The sequence below is a fragment of the Peromyscus maniculatus genome, chromosome 8, assembly GCF_049852395.1.
Source record: "Peromyscus maniculatus bairdii isolate BWxNUB_F1_BW_parent chromosome 8, HU_Pman_BW_mat_3.1, whole genome shotgun sequence".
NCBI classification, from domain to species: domain Eukaryota; kingdom Metazoa; phylum Chordata; class Mammalia; order Rodentia; family Cricetidae; genus Peromyscus; species Peromyscus maniculatus.
The window spans coordinates 53635221-53662500 of NC_134859.1; the positions used below are offsets into that span (position 1 = coordinate 53635221).

General features: G+C 48.3%; 1 protein-coding gene across 7 annotated transcripts; it reads left to right on the forward strand.

Annotated features, from left to right (window-relative positions):
* The first annotated feature begins 3718 nt into the window (after positions 1 to 3718).
* Ctc1 (CST telomere replication complex component 1) lies at positions 3719 to 27001 on the forward strand. Of its 7 annotated transcripts, none has more exons than XM_042282248.2 (23): positions 3719 to 3846; positions 8264 to 8427; positions 9721 to 9958; positions 10055 to 10266; positions 11421 to 11577; positions 16590 to 16868; positions 16964 to 17092; positions 18259 to 18491; positions 18625 to 18802; positions 18910 to 19110; positions 19651 to 19777; positions 20434 to 20548; positions 20667 to 20982; positions 21077 to 21166; positions 21396 to 21592; positions 23627 to 23715; positions 23801 to 23981; positions 24383 to 24460; positions 25481 to 25625; positions 25720 to 25784; positions 26072 to 26237; positions 26328 to 26454; positions 26585 to 27001. In XM_042282248.2, the coding sequence occupies exons 1-23, from the start codon at positions 3814 to 3816 to the stop codon at positions 26704 to 26706; spliced, it is 3642 nt and encodes a 1213-aa protein (XP_042138182.1). In that variant the 5' UTR covers positions 3719 to 3813; the 3' UTR covers positions 26707 to 27001. The 7 variants fall into 7 exon arrangements, with proteins under 7 accessions (XP_042138182.1, XP_042138184.1, XP_042138183.1 ...); XM_042282250.2 differs by having other exon boundaries at positions 23807 to 23981; XM_042282249.2 differs by having other exon boundaries at positions 21399 to 21592.
* The last annotated feature ends 279 nt before the right edge of the window (positions 27002 to 27280 follow it).

A 27280-nucleotide genomic window follows, 5' to 3' on the forward strand; every position in this document is an offset into this window, starting at 1 on the left:
GCCTTGATCATGCTGGAATGCAACATTCTGAGACACATGGGAAACCTAGGAGGAAGTACACAAAAGAGTCCTTTAAAAGACCCTAATAACAATAAAGGCTGCCGAAGACCTGCAACAGAAAAAAATGTTATTGTTAGGCCATGTTTAAACAGATAATTTTAGTTTCTTACAGACTTTGTAAATGTAATTTAGCTTCCTCTCTTTTATTAAGCTGGTAAATTTATTTACGTTGCTCTGTCTTCTGATTGTGAAGACTTTGTCTCTACATGCATATAAAGGATATGAGAATACATTTATAATATAACATATATGGATATGAGAATATGTCTTTTGAATAAGGAAGGATTTTTGTGTGATAAAATGTTGACTGGGTACAGTGATTCACACCTGTAGTCCTAATACTTGGAAAGTAGAGACAGGAGGATCAGAGAAATTCAAGATCATTCTTGGCTATATTGAGTTTTAGCAAACCTGGGCTACATGAAATCCTATCTCAAAAGCAAGAAACAAACAAAACTTAAAAAACAAGAAAAAAGGTTTTGTCCTAAGATGAAATGAGTCGTTTTTTCCAACATGGAAAGGGAACAATAAGGACAAAAATCAAAAGGTTTGGCGTTTAGCAAAGGGTCAGAGGAAGTCATGAAATGTTTGTGGTGATAAAACCTAGGACTAGTGTGAGTGATGGTGAAAGGTTGTTAAAATTCCAGGGCTGGCTCAGTGGTTAAGAGGGCTTGCTGTTCTACCACAGCCACCCCCACCCCCCCAGCTTGTGAACTGGTGTGCAGGCAGACACCCTCAGAGGCCAGATGCCCTGGAGCAAGAGTTACAGGCAGTTGTGAGCCACTGGACTAGAGTTCTGAGAACTGACATGAGTCCTCTGTAAGAGCTACGTACTCTTAACTGTTCAGACTTCTCTCCAGTACCAAAATAAAATCTTAAAAAAAAAAAAAAAGAAAGAAAGAAAGAAAGAAGAAAAGAAAAAGAAAAAAATCTTAGGAAACAAACACAAATACTAACTCTGATTCTTTATTGGTTTACCCCGAGATTCTTTTCTGGGATAAATTGAAGGACCCAGTCTTATCTGAGTGGACCTCACTAAAGGGTAAAGGAACCCCTCGTGCTGCTGGAGCTGGAGCGTGGAGTTTTGTTTTCACCCTTGCTGCTTATGACCTGTCCCATCATATAAAAGCAACCCCAAATTCAAGTCACGCTAATGGAATGGTGGGAGAAAAGCCAATATTACTTCCTGTGATTGTTGTAGCCAAATCCAGCCTTTCTATCTATGAATCATCAAAGGTGAATCCCAGGCTGTAGGGCACATTGTCACAGACTGGATAAATGGAGGGGCTCTGCCAGAGACAGTGTGTGCGTGTATGTGCTGAAAGCAAAAAGAATGATTGAGTTTGATAGGTGTTCTAATAAGGAGGTCAGGGTAGTTGCAGAGGACCAGGAGAGGCTTTGGGGGTGGGATTTCTTGTTGTTTTGGAGAAAAGACAAAAAAACCCACACATCTCTGATATAATATGGGAAGAAACATTCAGTTTATTTTTAATGTTTTGTGTGTTTTGTTTGTTTTTGTTTGACACAGGGTACCTTGTAACCCAGGCTGACCTTGAACTTCCAACCCTCCTGTCTCTGCCTCCCACGGACTGATAACAGCCATGCACCAGCACACCCAGCTGTTATCTGAGTCAGTTCTCACTACATTGTCCAAGCTGTCCTTGAACTACTGGGCTCATGCTTCTGCATCAGCCCCCTAAGTAGCTGCAACTACAGGCAGGTACCACCACACTGTCTCCAAAGATTTATCTTATAAAGAATTGCCAGGTAGTGATGGTGCACGGAGGTACAGGCAAGCAGATCTCTGTGAGTTCGAGGCCAGCCTGGTCTACAGAGAGAGTTCCAGGACAACCAGGACTACACAGAAACCCTGTCTTAAAAAGTTAAATAAATAAATAAATAAATAAATAAATAAATAAATAGGGCTGGAGAGATGGCTCAGAAGTTAGGTTCACTGACTGCTCTCCCAGAGGTCCTGAGTTCAATTCCCAGCAACCACATGGTGGCTCACAACCATCTATAATGAGATCTGGCGCCCTCTTCTGGCCTGCAGGCATACATGCTGTATACATAATAAATAATTAAAGCTTTAAAAAAAAAGTTAAAAAAATAAAAAAGAAAGAAAGAAAGAGAACTTGTTATGTTGACCAAAGACCTGTCTTAAAAACAACAAAAACCTTAAAAACTTGTTATTGAAGGCAATGCTAACCATTAACCTAAGTAACTCCATTTTGTTTTTAACTGGATACTGGATTTGCATCAAAAGTGAAGTTGAATGAAGGGACACAGTAATTTGATGCTTAATACTTTGTTGTTTTCATATTGCCCAGGCTGGCTTTAAACTTCATGATGACATGAAGATCCTCCTGCCTCTGACTTCTGAATGCTGGATTTATAGGCACCACCACACCTGGTTTTTCATTTTCTTCCTTTCTTTTTTCTGAGTGTTTGGCCTGCATACATGAATGTGTACCACTCATGTGCAGGTGCCCTTAGAGGTCAGACAAGGGCTTTGGGTCCCCTAGAGCTGGAGAGTCAGACTATCCCCTGGTTTTGCTTTTTTTTTTTCCCTTTTCCATGTTACTAACATTCTATATATTTTGCCCGTTTTTCCCTGTGAATCTCCTTGTCTTAGAACAAGGCAGGGATTTTTGTTTTCTTCAGTGTATACACCTATAGCCTAAAACAGTGCCTGGCACATAGATGAATTCTGTTTACTTCACCAGTACTGACTGAGCTGTGGCTTGCCTGGCTGACTGAATTAGGAAAAGCAGAAGCTTTCATTAATTGAGCCACACATTTTTCACCAAATCCTTTAGCAACAAGCACAGTTCTAGGCATTGGAATTAAAAATAAATATTTTTTTTGTGTTTTTTTTTAAATTTATTCATTTAAAAATAAATATTTTTGATTGTGAGTCTAGCCTTTAAAGGCTGAGCCATCTCACCTAAATAAATAAATAAATAAATAAATAAATAAATAAATAGAATAGAATAAGACTCCAGTTGGAGCTGACAGGTAAGGGAAAAAGCATCAGTGAGTTAAGTCCACAACACCTATGTGAATGGGTGTCCCATGTCTGCTTCCCCCCCCCCCCCCACTTCCCAACTTCATAGTTCAGGTTGGCTTGGAACTATGTAGAGCAGGCTGGGCAGATTCCCCTGCCTCTGCATCCGAGCCTGTGGCTACTTTTTTTTTTCTTGCCCCCCCCCCCCCGCGAGACAGGGTTTTTCTGTGTAACAGACTTAGCGATCCTGAAACTCGCTCGGAAGACCAGGTTGGCCTCGAACTCACAGATATACACCTGCTTCTGCCTCCTGAGCGCTAGGATTAAAGGCGAGTGCCACCCTATCTAGCCTGTGGCTACTTTTAAGATGCACTTTCTCTGCCTGGTAAAATTAGGGACACTGCGAGACGTTGCGAGCCAAGTGGATTGTGCACTCCTGTGCTCTCCGGGCCCACTTCTCAAGAAACACTAGGAGAAGCCTGACGCGCCCTCACTATAGAAGGGAAGCAGTAGGCCAGGTCGGTGGTGCACAGCTGTAATTCCTGCTGTTGGGGAGAAGCGGAAGGACCGCTACAAATTCAAGGTCAGTGTGCGCCTTAGAGCGAAGTCCAGGCAAAAGGGGCGGGGCGGGCCACAGGTGGCTGCTGGGGCGGAGCCAGCGCTGCTCCGTGACGTCACAGGCTCCCTCCCGTGAGCCCTTGCGGCCAGCGTTCCCGCGTTCTTCAGGGTAGGGGTTTGGGCGCATCATGCCTGCCTGCCGAGCGCAGGCGTCTGCCTCCGTGAGTGCCGTTTGTGTGATTCTCATGGGTTTTTTGTTTTGTTTTTCCATCTTGTTCCGGATTTCCTTTCTTCCTGTGCTCCTTCCACCTGCTGTCTGTGGTCGGGGCCTGGGGAGCAGGGGCTTTTCAGGCCGGTGGTTCCGCCGCGGTCTGAGCCCGGAACACTTCTCCGCCCACCTGCTCCGGAAGGTTTACGCTCTGTCTGTGGGAGACTGGCAGCAGGTTGTGGGGCGGTGTGTGGCTCCAGGAGCCCCTTGACGTACCTGGATGGGAAGGGAGAAACATCCCACTCCTGAGGTTCGTGTAGGAGTTAGCTAGGCGGGACAGCATTGGAAGAGCATCGTTACTAGGCAGCAGAGCCGTGTTGATAAGCACGAGTTAGAGCAGATGTCTTTTGAAAAACTTAATCCCACTTGGGTGGAGGTGGAGGGGTCAGAACGAAGTGAGAAGAAACTTTAAAGTGTCTGCTTTCTGACCTGAGGCTGAAAAACAGCAGCCAATGACCTTGCAGGTGTAATTTTTTTAAGTGAAGAAGAAGGGGCGGTCTGTGTTAGAATGGGCTAGGATGCGGTGGTAAAGGAGATAGGGGACAAGGGAAAAGGGACAGGGGTGTTTGTCCTAGAGGGACAACGGACCGCCTCTGGATAGAGAGGAGACAGGTGTGGCCCATAGGCAAATGGAGGCTTATAAAGGTAAAATGGGAAACCCCAAGTTAGGATAAGGTGTTTAATTTTAATTGAATATGTTAATTAGGTGAGCCAAAGGGGCTTCTGATTGCTGGACTTCAATACTTTAATAGCTGGACCTTGGTCATCTGCCTCAGGAGGAGGAAGTGGCCAAATAAGGGACTAGATCTCGGTGGCCCGCTTTAGGAATGTCACCTAACGGTTATTAGCAAGGCAGAGGGGATGGGGGAGAAGGGCATGGCCTGCCAGAGCCACCTGCTCGGGTGGGCTAGTGTCCCTTCAGTTGGTGGGTGTTTTAAGACAGTGTCATGTTAACATCACGTGACCCCCAGGGCTTGCTGTGTAATTCACTAGGGTAGCCAGGACAAGCCTCAGCCTCCAGGGCCCTCTGCATCACAGCGCCACTACACCTTACACTTGGCCTTGTGTTTGTTACACCACCCCGAACCAAGCCCATGGGACCTCGTTCTTGCTGTTTAACCACCGAACCACATTCCCAGCAGTGTGTGTGTGTGTGTGTGTGTGTGTGTAGGGCATATGTACCACAGCTGACAGAGTTCAGAGGACAGTTTTGTGGAGTTGTTTCTATTTCAGTTTTATGCCGGTTTCAGAGATCGAACTCTGGTAATGAGGTTTGCACTCCAAGTATCTTTACTGCTAAGCCATCTCACTGGCCCATGTATTATTATTTTGTTCTTAAATGAGCTTCTTCAAAAGGTCTGTCCCAGCCTTTCAGTTAGTTCTGCAGGAGTTAGGACTACCTCCTCATTACCATTAGAGTCCTGTCCTTGGAGATCAAGGTCCAGAAATCATACCCCTGGCCTTTATTTGAAGGGGGTGGGGGGCAGTGTCTCTCTACTTAGCCCTGGCTACCCTGAAACTCACTCCATAGCCTGGCTGGCCTTGAACTCACAAAGATCCACCTGCCTCTATATCCCGAATGCTGGGATTAAAGGGGAGTGTCACCACACTGACCCCAGGCGGCGGTGGTGGCGGTACACTTTTGATCCCGGCAGAGGCAGGTGGATCTCGGTCAGTTTGAGGCCAGCCTGGTCTACTGAGGGAGTTCCAGGACTGTAAGGGCTACACAGAGAAACCAAACAAACAAATAATAAATAAAACCAAACTTGATTTCACTTTGAGACAGTGTTACTACTTTGAGAAACAAAGTTTTTCAGCATGTCACACAATGGATGGGACATCAGAAGTAGCCACAACAGAAAAACAAACAAACAAACAAACCCTGAAAGAAAACAGTGTACTTCCAGGCTTTGGTTATGTTGATCAAGTGTATCTGGATAATGGATTGGTCCACTGTCTAACACTCTGAGGATGAAGGCAAAGAGAATGTTTGCCGTAGTGAGAACAGGAGGACTGTCCACACGAATGCTGAGCATTGAAATAATTTAGAGTGTTGAAAGTGGTTTTCCAGGGTGCTGTAGAAGGGCTGATGTGGAATACTACCCAGAGGTTAATAGAGAGGCCTTTGGAGGGCCAGAGATAGAGCCATGATGGTTAGAACTAGCTGGGCAGACAAAACGGATCAAATCGAGTGGGGTTAGAGCTTGTATATGTTTAGTTTACAGCGACTCAAGTGCTGATGTTTGATTAAAAAAATGGAATAATTAAAAACTATAACCTTTTGGAGAAGGTTATACACTATACACTATAAAACTATACACTTCTGGAGTGGTACATGCTTTTAATCCCAGCACTTGGAGTCAGAGCTAGGCGGATCTCTGAGTTTGAGGCAAGCCTGGTCTACAGAACGAGTTCCAGGACAGCCAGGGCTACACAGAGAAACCCTGTCTCCAAAAACAAACAAAAAAATCAATACCCATACACACACACACAGAGTCCTAATACAGGCATGATGGTACGTGCCTGTAGTTCCAACATATAGGAGGCAGAGGCAGGTGAATTTTTGTGAGTTCAAGGCCAATTTGGTCTATATATTGGGTTATAGGCCAATCAGGATTACATAGCAAGACCTTGTCTCAAACAAAACAAAACAAAACAACAAAAAAACAATAGAGGCTGGAGAGATGGCTCAGCAGTTAAGAGTACTGGCTATTCTTCCAGAGGCTGCAGGATACAGCTTCAGTTCCTGGCACCCATTTGGTTCACACCCATCCTTAACCCCAGTTCCAGGAGATGGGATGGACACCAGGCATTCATGCAGGCAAAACATCCATACATATAAAATGAACATTTTTAATGTAAGTAAATAAATTAGCCTTTGCCTATGTCCTTGTCTTCTATTAGACATATTCACATATTAAGAGCAGTGATGTGATTTTTTTATAGACTTAAATTTTTTTTTCATGTAATATATTTTGATCTTTTCTTTTTTCTCTGTCAGCTCTGCCTAGATCCTACCCACTCAACTTCATATTCTCTCTGTCTTGGAAAAATATAAAGACACAAATCCAAACCAAAAAAATCAAACCAAAAGTTTTCTTTGTGTACCTTGGCTGTCCTGGAAATCACTCTGCAGACAAGGCTATCTTTGAACACAGAGATCTGCCTACCTCTGCCTCCCTAGTGCTGGGATTAAAGGTGTGGACTTTTGAAAGCAATTCTTGTCATTTTTACTTTTCAGCTTACTGACTCCATGTAAGATGGAATAACCCTAACCATGGGGCCAGTGCTGTGTAATAGTCATGTGTACAAGGTATATGGAAGCTCCATGGTCAGAGTGGCAGTTGACCTGGGATGGCCAGAGAAAGGGCCACAGAGAGATCTCCCCTTCCTCCCTTCCTTCCTCCCTCCCTCCCTCCCTCCCTTCCTTCCTTCCTTCCTTCCTTCCTTCCTTCCTTCCTTCTTTAAAAATTCATATGGGCATTTTATCTGCATATATGTCTGTGTACCATGTGCCTACAGTGTCCACGGAGGCCAGCAGAAGGCATCAGATCTGGATCTGGAGTTACAGACAGTTGTGAGCTGCCACGTGGGTGCTGGGAATTGAACCTGGGTCCTTTGGGAGATTTAACCGCTGAGCCATCTCTCCAGCCCCCAGGAATCTGTATTTCAAGTGAGCATTTTAAGGATAAGTACACGTTTGTTAGAGGAGACAAAAGTCAAGCTACGTGGCCACCTGTTTGTCTCTGGCTGCACTTCCTACAGCAAGTGCTCTTTTCCAGGTAATTCTATCTTTTCCAGGTAATTCTATCTTTTCCAGGTAATTCTATCTTTTCCAGGTAATTCTATCTTTTCCAGGTAATTCTACCTTCAGTTTTGGACTAACTTTTTTTTTTTTTTTTTGGTTTTTCGAGACAGGCTTTCTCTTTGTAGCTTTGGAGCCTTTCCTGGAACTCACTCTGTAGACCACCAGGCTGGCCTCGAACTCACAGAGATTCGCCTGGCTCTGCCTCCTGAGTGCTGGGATTAAAGACATGCGCCACCACCGCCCGGCGGACTAACTTTTAAAACTTCTTCAGGTTCAAAACATTCAACCTTTGATAATCTGAATTTGTTTGTTTGTTTGTTTGTTTGTTTTTTGAGACAGAGTTTCTCTGTGTAGCCCTGACTGTCCTGGATCTTACTCTGTAGACCAGGCCAACCTCAAACTCACAGAGATCTTCCTGTCTCTGCCACCCAAGTGATGGATTAAAGGTGTATGCTGCCATCACCTGGCGATTTATTTTATTGTAATTCTTCATTTCCCAAAAATCCACTGTTGGGCAGGATGGTCATGGAGACCCAGTTTTAACTAGATTCACTTTCCTCAGGAGCAAGCCTGGCTTGAGGCTGCCCAGACCTTCATTCAAGCCACCCTTTCCCCAGCTGGCAAGGAGCCTAATATACAGTTGACTCAGTCAGTAATCGATTGTGTGAAGGAGACGTGGCTGTCCCAGAGGGAGAACCAGGATTTTACACTGCCCCTGAACTACAGGTAGGGTGAGGTGGGCTTGGTGAGTAGTTGAATTGATGTTGAGAAGGATATAAGAATGTGTGGAAAGGAAGGCAGTCCCAACACCCTCATCTGCAGGATTTTCCTATTCTCCATTCAGCTTTTTTCCCTGAAGTTCTCCTAACGTGGCTTAAGCTACGTCTGTAGAGAAGGAGAGTGGACGAAGAAAGTGATTCAGCTGATGTGAAGTGTGCAACAGTGTCCTGTATGGCCATGGACTTACTGCCTACCTTAAAAAATTCTTAGCTTCTTGTCATATTTGCTTCGCTCTTTCTTGTAAGATGTAAAGAAAAAAGTTTAATGAGGTCTCCTGATAAGTCTGTTTTGATCTGATTCTCCCTTATCTCTTCAAAAGTAATCACCAACCTGAAGGGAGATGCTGATCCATGCAATCTCAGTATCTATTTGCATATTGTTTTCAGTAGACTCTACCAGTTTATTCATATAATAGCATACCTCTATATCTTTTTAAATTCTTTTCCTTTTTAAGTTAAAGTGTGTGGTGTTTTACCTGCATGTAGGTCTGTGCACCACATGTGTGCCTGGTGACCATGGAGGCCAGAAGAGGGCATCAGATGCCCTGGGACTGGAGTTACACACAGTTGTGAACCACTATGTGGATGCTGGGAATGGAATCTAGGTCTTCCGGAAGAGCAAACAGTGCTTTTTTGTTGGTTTGTTTGGTTTGTTTTGAGACAGGGTTTGGGTTTCTCTGTGTGGTCCTGGCTCTCCTGGAACTCACTCTGCAGACCAGGCTAGCCTGGAACTCAAAAGATGCACCTGTCTCTGCCTGCTGAGTGCTGGGATCAAAGGTGTGCACCGCCAGCAGCAGCAACATGCCTGTAGACAGTGCTCTTAACTGCTGAGCCGTTGCTCCAGCTCCTGTGTGGAATCTTCAGTGGAATTCTCCATGCACGCTTACTTCCTCAGACTGCTCTGCAGTCTACTTCATGTCTCTTGATCCCTTGTTGTGGAGCCATTTATCATGGGCTCTCTTCCCGGTTCCCTCAGAGGCACTGCCCAACCTTTAGATCTAACCCTCGCCCTTAATTTCATAGGCTCTTTAGTCAGACGAGCCCTACTCCCTGCTCTCCTTCAGCCCTACACTTGGACTCGCGGGTGTGTGTGTGCAGGCTGAGCGTTCTTTAGACGGAACCGGTGTGCAGAACTGCCTGCTCTCCTTCAGCCCTACACTTGGACTCGCGGGTGTGTGTGTGCAGGCTGAGCGTTCTTTAGACGGAACCGGTGTGCAGGACTGCCCTCTTTCCCTTCCAGTTTTGTCTCGGTGCAGAACCTCCAGACCCACCAGCGCCTGCCATGCTGCAGCCACTTGTCCCGGAGCGGCCATGCTCACCAGGCTTGGTCCCAGGGAGCTGGGCCAGGGGCCAGTCTCCTGCCCCGGGAGCCGCTGTTACTTCTGGGGACGCTAATAAACCTGTCTGAGGATTTGGAACAGGAGTGCAGGAGTGGAAGCCTGTATGTGAGAGACAACACTGGAAGCGTGGGCTGTGAGGTGAGTGGAAGAAGGGCCGCTGCCTCCAGTACGAGCAGGAGTGCTCGTAGATCAGCTGCTAAGGGCCTGCTAACCTGTGGCTTTGATCTCTTCTAGCTTACAGATCTAGACCTTTCTTGGTTGGGCCATCTCTTCCTGTTCCCCAGTTGGAGTTACCTCCCTCCTGCCAAGAAGAATTCCTTGGGGGAAGGGCACTTGGAGCTGTGGGGTACCCCCGTGCCAGTGTTTCCTTTGGCTGTCCGTCCTGACCCTCTCACGCCAATCCCTGTCCTCTACCCAGAAAAGGCGTCCTGCCTGCTCAGATACAGGTAATTTCCATTCTGAAGGAAGAAAGGACCCTGTGACACCCGGAGGATGACGGTACTTGTGTGGAAAAAGACATTTGACAGTGACATAGATGATAGGTGGAACAAGGGAATGGTGGGGTTGAATATCAGGAGTCCTGAGGAAGGCTCTGAACTGGTTGTGGCTCACCTCCATAACCCCAGCACTCGACACTGAAGCAGGAAGGCTGTGTAGCCTACGTAGTGAGTTCCAGGTCAGTCTGGGCTACAGTGTGAGTTTCCTTATCAAAAGATGGGGAAAAAATAGGCTGTAGAGATGGCCCAGTGGTTAAGAGCACTCTCTGCTCTTTCAGAGGACCTGGGTTTGATTCCTGGCACCCTCATGGTTCACAACCATCTGTATTTCCAGTTCCAGGGGATCCAGCACCCTCATTTGGCCTTCCTGTGCACCAGGCATGCACGTGGTACACAGACATACATTCAGGGAAAACATTCATACACATGAAATAAGATAATTTTTTTTTCAAAAGAAAAGAAACCCATGAAGTTCTTTTTGTGTATGCGTGTACACACATGCACGAAAAGAAACCCAAGAAGTTCTTTTTGTGTACGTGTGTGCACACATGCACGTGCTGGTCAGAGGACAACTCAGGTGCCATTCCTCAGACGCTGTCAGCCTTCTTAGTTTTGGAGATAAGTTAGGCTGGCTGGCCATTTAAACCTACCTGTCTTCATCTCCCACCACAGAGATTAGGCTAAAACGCTTATTTTTTAGGTTCTAGGAATAGAACTTGTGCTTAGAAGTCAGACAAGTGCTAGCTCCCTGACCCCCAAGTGCGTGCGTGCGTGCATATGAACCTCCCATTATTATAACACACAGTTACACAGAGGTCAGAGAACAGTTTGTGGGAGATGGTTCTCCTTCCACCATGTTGTTCCCAGGGATCCAAATCCAGACCTCATCCTTGGCAGCAAGCACTTTTCCCAGCAGAGCCACCTCTGACTCCCGAGGAAATATACCTTGTCGGAGGGCAAGAAGGTTGGAAAGGTTTTAGATAATAGCTTTGAATTGTGGACATTTTACATTGCTACAAGATTGTTCTTTACAGTAGACGGGAAGACTGGGATAGAGGCAAAGGGGAGAAATGAAAACGTCTTTTTCCTTCTTCTTTCCTTAGAAAGAAGCACAAAGTAAAGGAGCCAAATCTGGCTGGGAAACTGGTCCGTCTGAGTGCCCTGGTGATAACTCAGAACAAAAGGTACTTCGTCCTGACACTTGGTGAATTATCCCACGCTGAGAGCCAAGCCGGCAGCCAGGTGTCGGTCATTGTACAGGTGAGGAGTGGGGTCAGGTCTGGCATGTGGGAGTGGAAGGGGTGTTAGAACAGGAGGACAGCATAGGGAGGGCCACGTAGTGCGGGGGTAAGCCCGACGCAGAAGACTGCAGACGGAGAGGCGTCACATTTCCTCTGTGTAGTATCTGCGTTAGTAAAACTAAATAGGAGCTGTGGAAGGAGGAAGGGCTCTAGAGGCAGGCAAAGAAGGGTGATGGGAGAGAAAACAGACAGCTGAGGCGATGGCTGAGGAAGGGACTTCCCTACAAGCGTGAGTGTGACCTCAGGTAAGAAGCTGGCCACAGTAGCATGGCCTGTAATCCAGTGACAGTGAAATGGGAAGTAGAGGTGGGCAGAGCCTTGGAACCTGCTGGCCTGGCCTTCTTGTGGAATTTCCAGGTCAGCGAGAGGTCTGCCTCAAAGGGTGGAAGACTTTCTGAGAAATGACCCCGGAGATTGTTTTTACATCCACATGAACGGGCACAGGTGCATTTGCCCACATGTCACCTGCACACACAGAAGACAGATAGGTGCTGGGTTTGGGGGCTCATGCTTTTAATCCTTACATTTGGGAGGCAGAGATAGGCAGATCACTGAGTTCAAGCACAGCCTGATCTACATAGCAAGTTCCAGGTCATCCAAGGCTACATAGAGATCCTTGTTTAAAAGGAAAAGCAGAGGGGCTAGAGAGATGGCTCGGCAAGTCTGGTTCCCAGAGGACCTAAGTCTAGTTCCCAGGACCCACATGACACCTCACAGTGGTTTATAATTCCAGTTCCAAAGGATCCAGTTTGAGCACTGCGTGCAAATAGTACACAGACGTGCATGCGTGCAAAACACCCATACACACAAAATTGAAATCAATAAATTCTTAAAAAGAATGACAGGCCAGGTGGTGGTGGTACATGACTTTAATCCTAGCACTCAGGAGGCACAGGCTGAGTTCGAGGCCAGCCTGGGCTACAGAGTGAGTTCCAGGACAGCCAGCTACACAGAGAAACCTTGTCTTGAAAAACTAAAGAAAGAGGCTAGAGAGACTGCTTAGTGGGAAAAAGCATGAGGACCTTAGTTCAGATCCCAGCACCCACGTAAGAGCTGGATGGGGCAGCATGCCCCCTTAGCCCCAGTGCTGTGGAGTGGAGACAGACAAGCCAGAAGCTCACTGGGTGCCAGTCTAGCAAGTTCCTGTTCTCTGAGGTTCAGAGAAAGCAATTCTGTCTCAAAAAATAAGATAGAAGGGCTATAAAGAAGGCTCAGCAGTTAAGAGCACTGGTTGCTCTTGCAGAGGACCTGGGTTCGGTTCCCAGCACCCACTTGGTGGCTGACAACCATCTCTAAGTCCAGTTCCAGGGAATCCATTGCTCTCTTCTGAACTCCACAGGTGTGTGGTGCACATAATGCAAGCAAAACACTCAATCATGTAAATAAATTAGCAAATCTTTAAAAAAAAAAAACTGATAGAGAAGTGATTGAAGAAGACATTCCAACCCCAACCTCTGGCCTCCATGTGCACTTGTACAGATGAGCATACATGTCCCTGTGCACATGCCCACATACATACACAAAGACAGGTATTACATGTTGTCTCTCATATGTGGAACCTAGATTTGTGGAGACTGGGTCTGGTGTAGCTTTGAACTCTTGGTCTTCCTGGTTTCATCTCCCGAGTGCTAGGGTTCTGACAGGCCTGTCACCCTGTCAGGAAATAGGACATAGGATGTTGGAGTAGAAGGAAGGCCATCTGGAGAGGAAGGGCGCCTGGGGAGGAGGGAGGAGATTCTAGGAGGCTCATGAGATGAAGAGTAGGAGCTACGGACTGATAGACGTGTGAGAATGTCACAGCCATATTTTATGTGCTTACTAAAATAATAAATAGTCTCAGCATTGCAGAGGACTGGTTCCTGAGGATGCGCAAAGGGATGGGTGACATGACTCATTGGGAAAAGACGCTTGTTGCCAAGCCCGAAGACTTGAGTTTGACCCAAGAGCTCACATGGTAGAAGGATAAAAGCAGTTCCTGCTTGTGTGCACACATATATACAAAGTGTAAGTGGAGGGCCGTGGTGGCACATGCCTTTAATCCCAGCACTAGGGAGGCAGAGGCTGGTGGATCTCTGTGAGTTCGAGGCCAGCCTGGTCTGCAAAGTGAATTCCAAGACAGCCAGGCCTGTTACACAGAGAAACCCCATCTAGGAAACCACAAAAAAGTAAAAGTCAGGCCTGATGAAGTATGGGAGGATTAGGAGTTCCTGGCCATGGGATAGTTCATGGGAGTTCAAAGCCTGGAGAGATAGCTCTGGTCAAGATCACTGCCTGCTATTCCAGAGGTCCTTAGTTCAACTCCCAGCAACCACATGGTGGTTCACAACCATCAATGAGATCTGGTGCCTCCTTCTGGCATCCAGGTATTCCTGCATGCAGAACTTTTTATGTGATAAATAAATCTTTTTTTTTTTTTTTTCTTTTTTCTTTTTTTTTTCCAGAGCTGAGGACTGAACCCAGGGCCTTGTGCTTATTAGGTAAGCGTTCTACCACTGAACTAAATGCCCAACCCGTGATAAATAAATCTTAAAAAAAAAAAAAAATCCGGGCTGGGCAGTGGTGGTGCATGCCTTTGATCCCTGTGAGTTCAAGGCCAGCCTGGTCTACAGAGTGAAATTCAGGATAGGCACCAAAGCTACACAGAGAAACCATGTCTAGAAAAACAAAACAAAACAAAAATCAAGGCCATCTTCGGCTACATAGCAAGTTTGAAACCATAATGTGCTTAGAAGCCAGGTCTGGTTGCTCATACCTATAAGTTCAGTACATCTATAGGAATATTGTCATGAATTTGAGGCCAGCCTGGGCTACAGAGGGTGGCCCTGTCTCAAAACCAAAACAAGCAGCAACAACTTATTCAAACAAACAAACGGAATCTAGGACCTACGGTAGGACTGGACTCTCCCTAACGCGCTCACCCTGCTTTGTAGTCTGAAGAAATGTCTCCCTGGACACAGTAGCATACAAACGACCTGACCTTGCCTGTCATTAGGAGTTTTCTAATTGTCCGAGTGTTCTAACTATTGTAGTATTAAAAACACAACACACCAGGCAACACAGCACTGTAACGCAGTATTGCAAATAGTGGATGGTGTAGTCTTTAGGTACTGCCACAGAACACCGAGAGTTAACTACCGTGAGGTAGCTAAACTTGAGTTGGAGCTTTTAAAGGATGGACAAGCTTTGGAATCCCGGGCTTTGTGCTCACGAGGCAGATGTTCTGCCACTGAGCTGTGGTCCCAGCTGTGCTCTTTGTATTTATTTATTGTGAAGATTGTGAGACAGAGTCCAGGTTACACAGTCTGGCCTTGAGCTCATCTTGTGGCTCAGGTGGGTGCCTTGAATTTAGGTTCAGGATTGAGCATCCCTATCTGAAATCTTAAATGCTCAAATATCTGAAACTGAATGAAAACATGACACCACCTGAGCGTATGTAATAGACTCAAGTTCAAACACAGGCATATAAACGTATTCTATAGACTACTGCCCCCATGCTGTATAGATAAGATGCATAGGAAACACAAATGGATTCCATGTTTAGAATCGGGTTCCATCTACAAGACATCTTATAATATAGATACAGGTACTCTAGAATCTCCAAAACCTTGGATATTTCTGGTTGTATTTTAGATAAGAGAGAGCAACCTTAGGGCTGAGAAATGGTTCAGCGGTTAAGAATACGCATTCCTCTTGAAGAAGATCTGAGTTCTGTTTATAGCACCTGCATTTGGGTGCATCACAAGTGCCTGTAACTCCAGCCCCAGGAGAAGCTGATGCCTCTAGCCTCCATGGGCAGAAGTTGATAAGTTTTAAAAGTCTGAAAAAGAGAATGTGAGATCAGCCAGTATACCTCTCTGGGCTTTCTTCAACTCCACCTTCATTCACTAGCCTTCTTGGTCTTTCTACCTCATCCTCACTTTTTCTTCCCAACCTTGTGAGGGCTGGACTTGTAGCTCAATGGTAGAGTGCCTGCCTAGCATGCACGAAGTTCTGGGTTTGATTTCCCAGTATGATAAAAGAAAAAATTAAAAGGAAGATTTTATTAAATGTGTATTTTTTTGATACATGTTTTATTTTGCTCTGTATTATTATTTAGATTTTTGTCTTCCCAGTGATTTAAAACATGTTAAAGAGGAATGAATAATTTGTTATTTAACATCTCTCTCAATACTGGAGTTGTATGTACTCAGCTCATATTAATGAAATTTGGCTTGTATGCTCTGGGATGAGAGGATATATTGAAAAGAACATAATTTTCTTGATGGAATATTTATCAATTTTGAAGGAAATTTTAGGGATGGTTTATATCTTGTTTGTTTGTTTGTTTGTTTGTTTTTGTTTTTGTTTTTGTTTTTGTTTTTTGAGACAGGATTTCTCTGTGTAGCTTTGCACCTTTCCTGGAACTCGCTTTGGAGACCAGGTTGGCCTCGAACTCACAGAGATCCACCTGCCTCTGCCTCCCCAAGTGCTGGAATTAAAGGTGTGCACCACTACAGCCCAGCTTATCTTTATGAAAAGGATTAAGAAATGTGTGACATTTCCTATTACCTTAAAGTTCAGCGGCTTAAAATATTAAGAGTTCAACACTGAGCCAGGTGGTGGTGGCACACACCTTTAATCCCAGCACTTGGGAGGCAGAGACAGGTGAATCTCTGTAAGTTTGAGGCCAGCCTGGGCTACAGAGTGAGTTCCAGGAAAGATGCAAAGCTACACAGAGAAACCCTGTCTCAAACTCTTTTTTTTTTTTTTTTTTTTTAAACACTGGTCTTGAGCCCAGCCTGGGCTGTGTGAGACCTTGTCTGAAACAAAACAAAACAACAACAAAAACCCAACCAAACAAATAAGCAGACCATGAAGAAGAAAGAGGAGAATCAAGGTCTTTGCAGTCAAACTGATGGGAAGGGCCTTTGGCAGAAGCTCAGCATTGGGGGCGTGGTGTCTCATGTACAATGTTAACTTTGTCTAAGCCAGATTCCTGCCCAGATGGTGTGGCACCGAGTCCTTCGGCCTGGTAGGGCCTATATACTGACAAAATTGCGAGTAACCAAGACCCGAGGTCGCCGTTACTCTATTTGGACAACCATTCCATCTTCGGATCTGGTACCGCTGAGACCAGATTATGTACAAGAGCTGGAGCTGGACATAAGGTTCTTGGAAGCTGACCTTATACCACTTCCCCAGCCCACGAACTCCAAAGACAGCGGCAGGCAAGAAGGTCTTTTCCGGAATTCCAAAATCTTACATTATTTGGTGAGTGCAAGGAACTGATCCTAGAGATTGTGGCCAAGAAATGTGAGCCGCCAAAGAAGGAAACGGTGGCCAGCCGGAACCTCTGTCCTCTGCAGGGGACAGTCACTGATGTGTTGAATGAGTCTGCCAGCCTCTACATTCTAGATGGGGAGCTGATTCTCTGCCTGGCATACCAGCATATCCGTGGCCTCAGGCGGGTGATTCGACCAGGGGTCCGTCTGGAGGTATGTCAAATATCAAACCTGGACATGAGAGACCCTCAGTTCATGGGAGAGGATGGGTGACCTCAGAGAGAAGGAGGTTTGATAGAAAGTGAGACAGGCAACACTGGGGGACATGAGCCTGGAACTCAGGGTGTGGAAACAATTGCCACCTCTGCATGAGGTTGCTGACGTCTCACCTCGGCTCTTGTTTATTTTTTTGCTTATTTATTTGTTTATAAAGATTTAGTTTTTAATTGTGTGTATTTGTATGTGTGGAGGTGGGGGTAGTATTTGTACATGAATATGTACAGTGTTTTACAGAGGCCAGGAGAGGTCATCAAGTCCCCTGGAATGGAAGTTTAGGTGGTTGTGACGCACGCACGCACGCACGCACGCACATGCAGTGAGTGCTGGGAACTGAACTTAGGTGCTCTTCAAGAGTGGTGCTTTCTTTAAGTGTGAGCATCTCTCTAGCTCTGGGGGAGTTTCTTGTCTCCTTTGTTTGTTTGTTTTGAGTCAGGGTCTCACTAAGTTGCCCTGGCTGGTCTGAAACTTACTCTGTAAAACAAGCTGGCTTGGGGCTGGAGAGATGGCTCAGAGGTTAAGAGCACTGCTTGTTCAAAGGTCCTGAGTTCAATTCCCAGCAACCACATGGTACCTCACAACCATCGATAATGAGATCTGGTACCCTCTTCTGGCCTGCAGGGATATGTGTAGACAGAACACTGTATCCGTAAGAAATAAATAAATAAATCTTTTTTTTTTTTTTTTTTAAAAGCTGGTCTGAACTATAAATAAATAAATCTTTTTAAAAAAAAAAAAAAAAAGCTGGCCTGAGCTTAACAGAGATCCACTTGCCTCTGCTCTGGCGTGCTGGAATTACAGGCTTGTGCTTTCCTTGTTTTGTTTTTCCAGACAGGGTTTCTCTGTGTAGCTTTGAAGCCTGTCCTGGATCTTGCTCTGTAGCCTAGGCTGGCCTTGAACTCACAGAGATCCGCCTGGCTCTGCCTCCTGAGTGCTGGGATTAAAGACGCTCACCCCCACTGCCAAGGTCTCAGTCGCTTCTGTGTAGCTGAAGATGGCCCTTAATCTTCCAGTCTTCCTGCCTCCTACCTCTGCCCCCAAGTGCTGGGGTTCCCGGGTGTATACCATAAACCGTTTACCTCTGCTCTTGTGTTTTCCTGCAGCTCCGAGATGTTCATCTCCTCCAGTCAGTGGGTGGAGGAACAACAAGACCCGTCCTAGCACTCTGCCTCCATGGCACCCTGCTTCTTCAGAGCTTTTCTCCTCTTAAGCCTGAAAGTTTGCCACCCTTCAAAGTTCGTGGTGCCTCCTTGTATGAGCAACTCGTGTGGGAACGTCAGCTAGGACTTCCCTTATACTTATGGGCTACCAAGGCGCTGGAGGAGCTGGCCTGCAAGTGAGGAGGGTGGACATTGAAGATCTTGGGTGGAGAGGGGTGTGTGTGGGAGGGTGACTGTCTCTGTAGGGGAAGCAGGGTCCTGGAAGGGACAGGTCTTGGGGAAATGACTGTCCTTCTCTCCCTGGTCAAGGCTGTGTCCCTATGTGTTGAGATACCACCAGTTCCTGAGGCATTCCTCTCCTGGGAACCCCAGCTTGGCACTGCAGCTCCTGGCTCCCTCCTGGGATGTTCTTATTCCACGTGGCACCCCCGTTCGGCATGCACACAGTGAGCTCCTGGAAGAGCCACATCACTGTCCCCATCAGAAAGTATGAGAATGTGGGGGAAAGACTGGCAGCAGCTACTGCTGGGCACCCGGCACAGGGGACAGGGACAAGGACAGGGACACACTCTGGCTCTTTCTTCTCCCCAACAGTACACTCAGGTGCAGACCCCCTGCTCCTTCCCTACATTACTCGACCTGGCAGAGGAAGGGCAGCGCAGGGCTTGGGCTGCCTTTGATCCAAAGGCCCTTCTGCCTCTCTCAGAAGCTGCCCACCTGACCAGCTGCCAACTGAATCGCCACCTAGCCTGGTCCTGGTTCTGCCTGCCATCCTGTGTGTTCCAGCCAGCCCAGGTAAGGGGACTCTGGGTGGCTTGGGACCACTTTTTGCGTCTTCATGGCCACTTCCTGTTCAGCTCACTGGTTGTTGGTGGTGGTGTTTTTAGTTCTTTGCTTTTGTCTTTTTTTGTTGTTGTTGTTTTTGTTTTGTTTGTTTGTTTTTGTTTTTCGAGACAGAGTTTCTCTGTGTAGTTTTGGTGCCTGTCCTGGATCTCGCTCTGTAGACCATGCTGGCCTGGAACTCATAGTATGGACTAAGACAGCCTCAAATTTGGAATGGTCCTTCTGCCTCTGCCTTCCAAGTACAGGGCTTACATCCAGCCCTCTCTGTTTCTTTTCTTTTCTTTTTTTTTTTTTTTTTTTGGTTTTTCGAGACAGGGTTTCTCTGTGTAGCTTTGTGCCTTTTCCTGGAACTCACTTGGTAGCCCAGGCTGGCCTCGAACTCACAGAGATCCACCTGGCTCTGCCTCCCGAGTGCTGGGATTAAAGGCGAGTGCCACCAACGCCCGGCGTGTTTCTTTAATAACTAGTAGCTTGGTTTTTCTTTTCCTGCAGGTTCTCCTTGGGGTGCTGGTGGCTTCATCTCATACAGGTTGTCTGCAACTTCGGGACCTGAGAGCTTCACTGCCCTGCATGCCCTTGACTGAGAATTCGCAGCCCCTCACTGACCCAAAGCTTATAGGTGTGAAGTTGAGAGATGGGAAGGGGGGGGGCTGTAGAGTTCTCGGGGTCCAGGGAACCAGGAGGAGGCATTTATTGAGGTGGAGAAGTTTGAGAGGCTGGGATTCATGGAGAGAAGAGGAGCCTGAGCTACAACTCCCGACATCCATCTCTCCTCCACGGCTCCTAAACATGCACCTTCCTGCTTCCTACATTCATAATTTGGAAGAACACTACTCTTATTTGACTTGTTAGGATTCATAAAGAGGAGCTTGGCATGGTGGCACATGCCTTTAATCCCAGTAGAGGCAGGTGGATCTCTGTGAGCCTGATCTACATAGCAAGTTCCAGGACAGCCAGAGCTATGTAATAGAAACTATCTCAAAAAACAAACAAACAGAAAAGGGACGAAGCCCTAGAGAAGAAGGCATGTTAGAGATTTGGGGAAAGGGTAACAAAGGCCTCAGCCCACGGAGCCAGGAGCAGGATTGTTCATGCATGTGGAGTAGTTTCTGCTGGGAGCAGTTGTGTGTGTGGGGCTGAGACATCCGCTGTGGACTCCACCTCAGGAGAGGGCATTGGCTCAGGGCTGGGATGGACCAGACCTGCCGGGTGCTCTGCCTCACGGCTTTCCCCACAGTTCCTTTCTTGCTGAGATAGAGAACTTCCTTCATCTAGGCTGCCTGGTGCGGGTGGAGAAGTTCCGGCTGGTGGTAGAGAGAGAAGTCAGGAGCAGCTTCCCTTCCTGGAAGGAGCTGGACGTGGCAGGCTTCATCCAGAAGAAGCAGGCCAGGTCAGTGCTGGAGTGGTGCCTGACCTCCTGGGTCTGAAGGGAAGGAAACACTTGGTGCGTGGGCATTTGGGGTCCAGACACTGTTCCTGCGTCACAAAAGGTCTGTCTCTTCCAACAGAGTCTATGTCCAGTTCTTCCTGCCTGACGCTCTGATCCTGCCTGTGCCCAGACCCACCTTTGATTCAGAGTCACCTCAGACCGACCCCTCCTGCCCAGAGGAACCCCGTGTGGGACAGAGCCGTCTATTCTTGCTGTCCCACAAGGAGGCCCTCATGAAACGTAACTTTTGTGTCCTTCCGGGAGCCAGATTACGGCCCCCGAAGCCCACCCTGAGTTTCTATGTGTCAGGAACTTGGCTTTGTGGCACACAGAGGAAGGAGGGATCTGGATGGGGCCCACCTGAGTCTCTAGGAGTTGAGAACAAGGATCAAAAGGTAAACCGGGACTCCAGGTACTTAGGGCCTGCCCTCACATGCCCTAGGCTCCACACTGGGGGTTCAGTGCTGTGCCATCCGTCCTTCCTCCCAGGTCTCCCTCATCTTCCTTGGCTCTTCAGTTCGATGGTTTCCATTCTTGTACCCAAACCAAGTCTACCGCCTCGTGGCTCCCGGCCCCTCAGTGAGTGCTTTCTTCTCTCCTATTAGAAAGCTGGTCGGGCTGGAGTCTGGAGCAGGCATGCCAGTGTGGGTCCTCTAGATCTCTTGGAAGAGGCTGAATTTAGAGGGACGGAATCGTGGTTGGGATCCCTGCCTTCACCAGGCTCCAGGAGGAAATCAGCATTGGAAGACTTAGGGAACTTTGTTCTGGCCTAGGCGCACGCAGAAGCCATTGTCTTCCTGTTTCCCAGCAGACACCAATGTTGTTTGAGACAGAGCGTTCGTCTGGCCCATCTCAGCGTCCTCTGGAACTGGCTGGCACACAGTCTTGCCTCACTGTCCAAGAGGAGTGGACCCTGGAACTTGGGAGCTCTCAGGACATACCTAATGTACCAGAGATCTCCAAAGCACTGCCTGAGTCCTCGCTGACCCACCTGCTTAGTGACAAGTAAATGTCCTGCATTACTTCTGCTGCTTTTAGCCATGCTCTCTGTGTGTGCTACCCATTTCTCCAACGTGATTTAGCCTGTAGAGGAAGGATGTCACCGTGAAAGGAAGGTTCTGTTTCAGGCTGCCTCTTCTGGAATTCCACCTTCCCCTGTGCTCCCCTGACCCCCGTATTTTGTTTGTTGGTTTTGAGACAGGATCTCAAAGCCAGGCTGGTCTTGATGCTGCTGTGTAGCTGATCTTGATTCTTGTTCCACCTCCTAAATGTTATGTACCGTTTCACCCAGTTGAGCAAATGTTCTCACAGGAAGGAAAAGCTTTAGCAATAAAAGGAAACGGAAACCCAAAAAATGCAAGGAAGAAGATGGAAATGTAGAGAAGGACCTTTGTTTAGTGTGGCATGTAGTTGGTGGATGAACACAAGAACATGGTATTTCATAGAAGCTTTTGTAGGTATCCTCAAGTGGGAATGAAAAAGCTGTTTCCTGTGTGAAGAAAAATTCTACTGGATTGTGTATAATTTTTATGAGACTGGTCTTGATTACTAAAAGAGAATATGAGCCGAGCATGGTGGTGTACATGTTTAATCCAAGCACTTAGAAGGCAGAGGCAGGCAGATCTCTGTGAGTTTGAGGCCAGCCTGGTCTACATAAGGAGTTTGGGCCATCCAGGGCTAAGTGGTGAGACGTTGTCCCAGAAAAAGAGGGGGGAGGAAAGTGAATATAGAGGACTGATGCTCAGTGCCTGAGAGAACTGGCTGTTTTTCCAGGGAGCTTGGGTTCGATTCCCAGCACCCACATGGCAGCTCACAACTGTCTGTAATTCCAGTTCCAGGGGACCTGGCATCTTCTTCTGGCTTCTTAGGGTCTTGGTGCACAGACAGATGCAGGAAAAACACCCATGCCCATAAAATAAAAGTTAAAGAAGGGGTTGGGGATTTAGCTCAGTGGTATAGCGCTTGCCTAGCAAGCCCAAGGCCCTGGGTTCTGTCCTCAGCTCCAAAAAGAAAAAAAAAAAGTTAAAGAAAAAGTAAATGTAGACTGGGAATTGGGAGGTGGTGCATGCCTGTAATCCTAGCACTCAGTCCTGAGGTGGTGCTACCATTAGTTTTAAGAGAGATCTTGTCCAAAAAATAACAAACAACAACAAAACAAGAGGCAAAGGAGGATTGTCTGTAATTTTTATGAGATTGATCTTTATTATTAGAAATGAATGAATGGGGGCAGGTGGTGGTGGTGGTGGTGGTGGTGGTGGAGGTGGCGGTGGTGGTGGTGGTGGTGGTGGTGGTGGTGGTGGAGGTGGTGGTGGTGGAGGTGGTGGAGGTGGTGGTGGAGGTGGTGGTGGTGGTGGAGGTGGTGGAGGTGGTGGTGGAGGTGGTGGTGGTGGAGGTGGTGGAGGTGGAGGTGGTGGTGGTGCTGCTGCTGCAGCAGCAGCAGGTGCACACCTTTAGTCCCAGCACTTGGGTGGATCCCTGAGTTCAAGGCCAACCAGGTAAACAAAGCAAGTTCCAGGACAGCCAGGGCTACACAGAGAAACCCTGTCTTAAAGAAAAAAAAAAAAAAAAAAGGAAGAGGGAAGAAGGAGAAATAGGAGGAAGATAAGGTAGTAACACTTGTACCCATCGTGCTCGGGCACCTGAGGCAGGAGAGTTGCTGAAGACTTGAAGTCTGCCTCCATTGTGCTGGGATTAAAGGTGTGCACCAGCAGCAGCAGCAGCAGCAGCAGCAGCAGCAGCAGCAGCAGCAGCAGCAGCAGCACCACCACCACCACCACCACCACCACCACCACCACCACCACCACCACCACCAGCACCACCACCAGCACCACCGCCGCTGCCTGGCGGATTTCTTTTTTGTTTTGAAGTTAGGTAGGCTTTGAATCTCTGTTACAGGCCCATTTTTCTCAAATGCCCTTTTACTCTTAGCTCAAGGCTTTCTAGGCCCTGGTGTGGCGTTCTAGCAGATAAGATGGCTCCTTTTCACCTTGTGGCTGATCTCTCAGTTGTGTTTCCTCATGTGTTTCTTTCTCTTCTCAGCATCTCCAATTCCTTGGTGTCTTTCTCTGCTGAAATTTTGTCTCGGATACTGTGTGAACCACCTCTGGCCCTTCGCCGGATAAAGCCTGGTAATGTCCTTGCTGCTGGGGAGGTTTGAATTGGAGCCTGGGACCGTGTAGTCCTGGCTGAGCCACTGTCCACCCTTCCCTCCATCCGTAGAGAATGCCGGGGCTGTTAAAACGGGCGTGAAGCTAACGGTAGCTCTAGAAACGGATGACTGTGACTATCCCCCTCACCTGGACATATATATCGAAGAGCCACACTTGCCTCCCCAAATAGGACTCCTCCCAGGAGCCCGAGTCCACTTCAGCCAGCTGGAGAAGAAGATTTCCAGGTGAAGACCTGTGTTGTGTGGCCATACCTCCTTCGCTTACTGATGTCCTGTTGAACACTCCCCCCACCTGACTGTGCTGCAAGGACACCTTTCTTTGCTAGTACTATTTTGTTATGTTTTAGGACAGGGACTCACTATGCAGTCCTGGCTCTTCTGCAATTTCCTGTGTAGCCCAGGCTAGCCTCAAACTTAACACCATCCTCCTGCCACTGCCTCTGTCTCCCAAATTCTAGGAATGCCGTGCTCAGCTTTGCTGTGGCTTTGGTTGTTAGTCTGCTGTCTTCCTCTGTTCTTGCTGTGGTAGAGCTGAGGGCATGGCCCTGGGAGAGGCATGCCCTCCTCAGCTCGGTGCCTACCCCAGCCTGCTTGCTCTCTGCTCCTCACTGTTCTTTTCCCTGCAGATCCAACATTGTTTACTGTTGCTTCCGGCCATCCACTTCCGTGCAGGTCCTGAGCTTCCCCCCAGAGACGCAAGCCAGGTAGGTCAGGGTTCAGGCTCTGATCTCTAAATGTCCCTGTTTCACCCTGACATCCCTCGTGTGTCTTCCTCCAGAATGTTTGCCATGGGTGTAGTCTTCTAGTCTTCTCTGATCACGGTAGAGTTGGTTTTTGTTAGTTTTCAAGACAGGGTCTCTCTGTGCAGCCCTGGCTGTCCTGGAACTCACTCTAGACCAGGCTGGCCTCGAACTCACAGAGATCCACCTGCCTCTGCCTCCTGGGTGCTGGGATTAAAGGTGTGCACCACCACTGCCCAGTTTAGCATTTTTTGAGTCAGAAGGATTTCATATGCTCCAAATAGAAAAAAAAAATGCCCAGTGCCTATCAATTTACCCAGAAAAACTTGAGGGTCTAAGCTCTTGAAGGCTTTTCCGTCTGACATGCAGATATATCTTTCTTGACTAATGTCTTGGTATTCAAGCCTGAGAAATAATTGATGGCTCTTGGAGATCGGGAACCAGAGTGTGGCAAGGGCTGAGGGCTTCCGGGAGTGCACAGGACTCACCTCGGTCCATCCTGTCCTTGTTTGTGTTCTTTGTGTAGTCCAGTTAGACTCACCAGGAGTGCACAGGACTCACCGCGGTCCGTCCTTGTTTGTGTTCTTCGTGTAGTCCAGTTAGACTCACCAGGAGTGCACAGGACTCACCGCGGTCCGTCCCGTCCTTGTTGGTGTTCTTCGTGTAGTCCAGTTAGACTCACTTGCTTTCAGAACTCCTCTTCCTTGGTTTAGGTTTTCTGAGATGGTCTCACTTTGTTGCCTTGATTTTTTTTTTTTTTTTTAATAAGCTTTTACTATGTAGCCTTGGCTGGCCTGGAACTCACAGAGATCCCCCTGCCTCTGCTCCCCAAGTGCTAGGATTAAAGGTGTGTGCTTCCATGCCTGGGTAACCTTGAAATTTCGATGAGGCTGAATCCCTGTGCTGGGGTTGTTGATCCTAATTACTAGGCCTACCTTCTTTGCCTGCGACCTGACTCGTCGTCCCCCCCCCCTCTCTCCTTAGGGCGCCCCTGCCCCACATCTACCTGGCTGAACTTCTCCAGGGTGGCCGGGGGCCCTTCCAGGCCACTGCCTCTTGCCATGTTGTTTTTGTCCTGAGCCTTCAGATCCTGTGGGTGTGTGCCCATTGCACCAGCCTTGCCCCCCAGGTATTGGAGAGGACAGGCTGAGCCGGGTGGGAGGGTCGGAGTGGTGGCATCGGATCAGGAGGGCTTTTCCAGCTGTCTCGTTTGCCCCCTGCAGGGGAGGTGTAGTCGGCAGGACCACAACTGTCCAGCTCAGACGGCTATCAGCCAGGCCAGTATCAGGTAAGGCACCTTGTCACGTGGGTTCCTTCCAGGTCCCACAGCTTCTCATGTCGGCAGTGGCGTGGCTTTTGTGTGATGGAGATTGCTGATACTAACTACAGAGTGAGTGTCAGGCCAGCAGGGCGACGTAGCAAGACCCTGTCCCGTCCTCCTGCCCCTAGTACTGTCTTTGTTTGAGTGACTGAAGGTACAGCAAGCTAAATACTGGAAGCATTGTGTCAAGAGAGCTGTCGGATCTGGGGACTGCATGTGGCTTTGCTCTCCAAGTTTTCCTCCCCCTTCCCTAGGCTCTTGGTAGAAGACGGCACTGCGGAGGCCACAGTGACCTGTAGGAATCACCACGTGGCAGCAGCACTCGGGCTGAGTCCTAGTGAGTGGACCTCGGTCCTCGAGTGTGCACGGAGGCCAGGGAGAGTGGCCTTGCAGTTTACAGGCCCGGGGGCCCCGACAGAGGTAAGTGCTTAGACAGATAGCCAAGTTCTTGGGGTTTCGGCAGATGGTTGGGAACGTGGGTTCCAATTAACCCCGGGTTTCCCTTTTTAGTCTCCAAGCAAAACCCATGAACCCTTGGCCCTGTTCCTCCGGACACTCTGTGGCAGCCCCTCTGTCCTCCGACCTATTAAGCTTTCTTTTGCACTTGAGAGGAGACCCTCTGATGTCACCCCACTAGGTGAGGACAGGTGGGCAGGCCCTAGAAAGGAAGATGCAGGGGGGCCGGTAGGGATTTCTAGACCGGGGAGAAAAATGGTGGACAGGACGAAACCCCCACCCACACGGGCTGTTTGCTCTTGCTGTCCTAGAACCGGCCCGGCTGCAGCAGTTCCAGTGTGGAGAGCTCTCCCTGCGGACCAAAGTGAACCCCAGGCCCCGACTGCTCTGCCTCTCCCTCCAGGAGCCGGAGCTCCCCGCCGCTCCCTCTTGACGGAACTCCAGAGGTGGTCGGTCTCAGTGCTCCAGGACGCTGCAGTCGGAGCTGCAGTCGGAGCTGCAGTCGGAGCTGCAGTCGGAGCTGCGGCCGCTGTCCTCTGTAGTTAACCCTGAGAACAGCCAACCGCAGCCGATGGCGGGTTTCCCTCAGGTCGGGGTAGGCGGCCCGCGCCCCTAGGTGCCCTGAGTGCGTGGGGTCTGCCATGTGTGGGGAGCAGAGCAAGAACTTGTCCCTACGACCGTGTGTGATCGGCCTTGGGGCCGCAATAAACCGCTCTGAGGCCTTGTGACCTGGTTCCTCCGTGAGGTGCCACACTGGACTCGCTCCCTAGTGGGTGGCGTTTCAGTCACTGCACTACCGCGTGGAAGGGGCTTGGAGAGCTGCTGGGCCTGCAGCAGGGTGACAAGCCGGTCACCAGGAGAGTCAGTGGGGACAGGGGGTGAGGCCCTGGCTGTAAGGTGCTCTCAGCGAGCTTGGCAGGAGCCGGAGGGTTTGGAAGGGTTTGGAAACAGAGGACCGACGGGAGGTGAAGGGCCGAGTGGGGGGGACGGACGGACGGACGGACGGA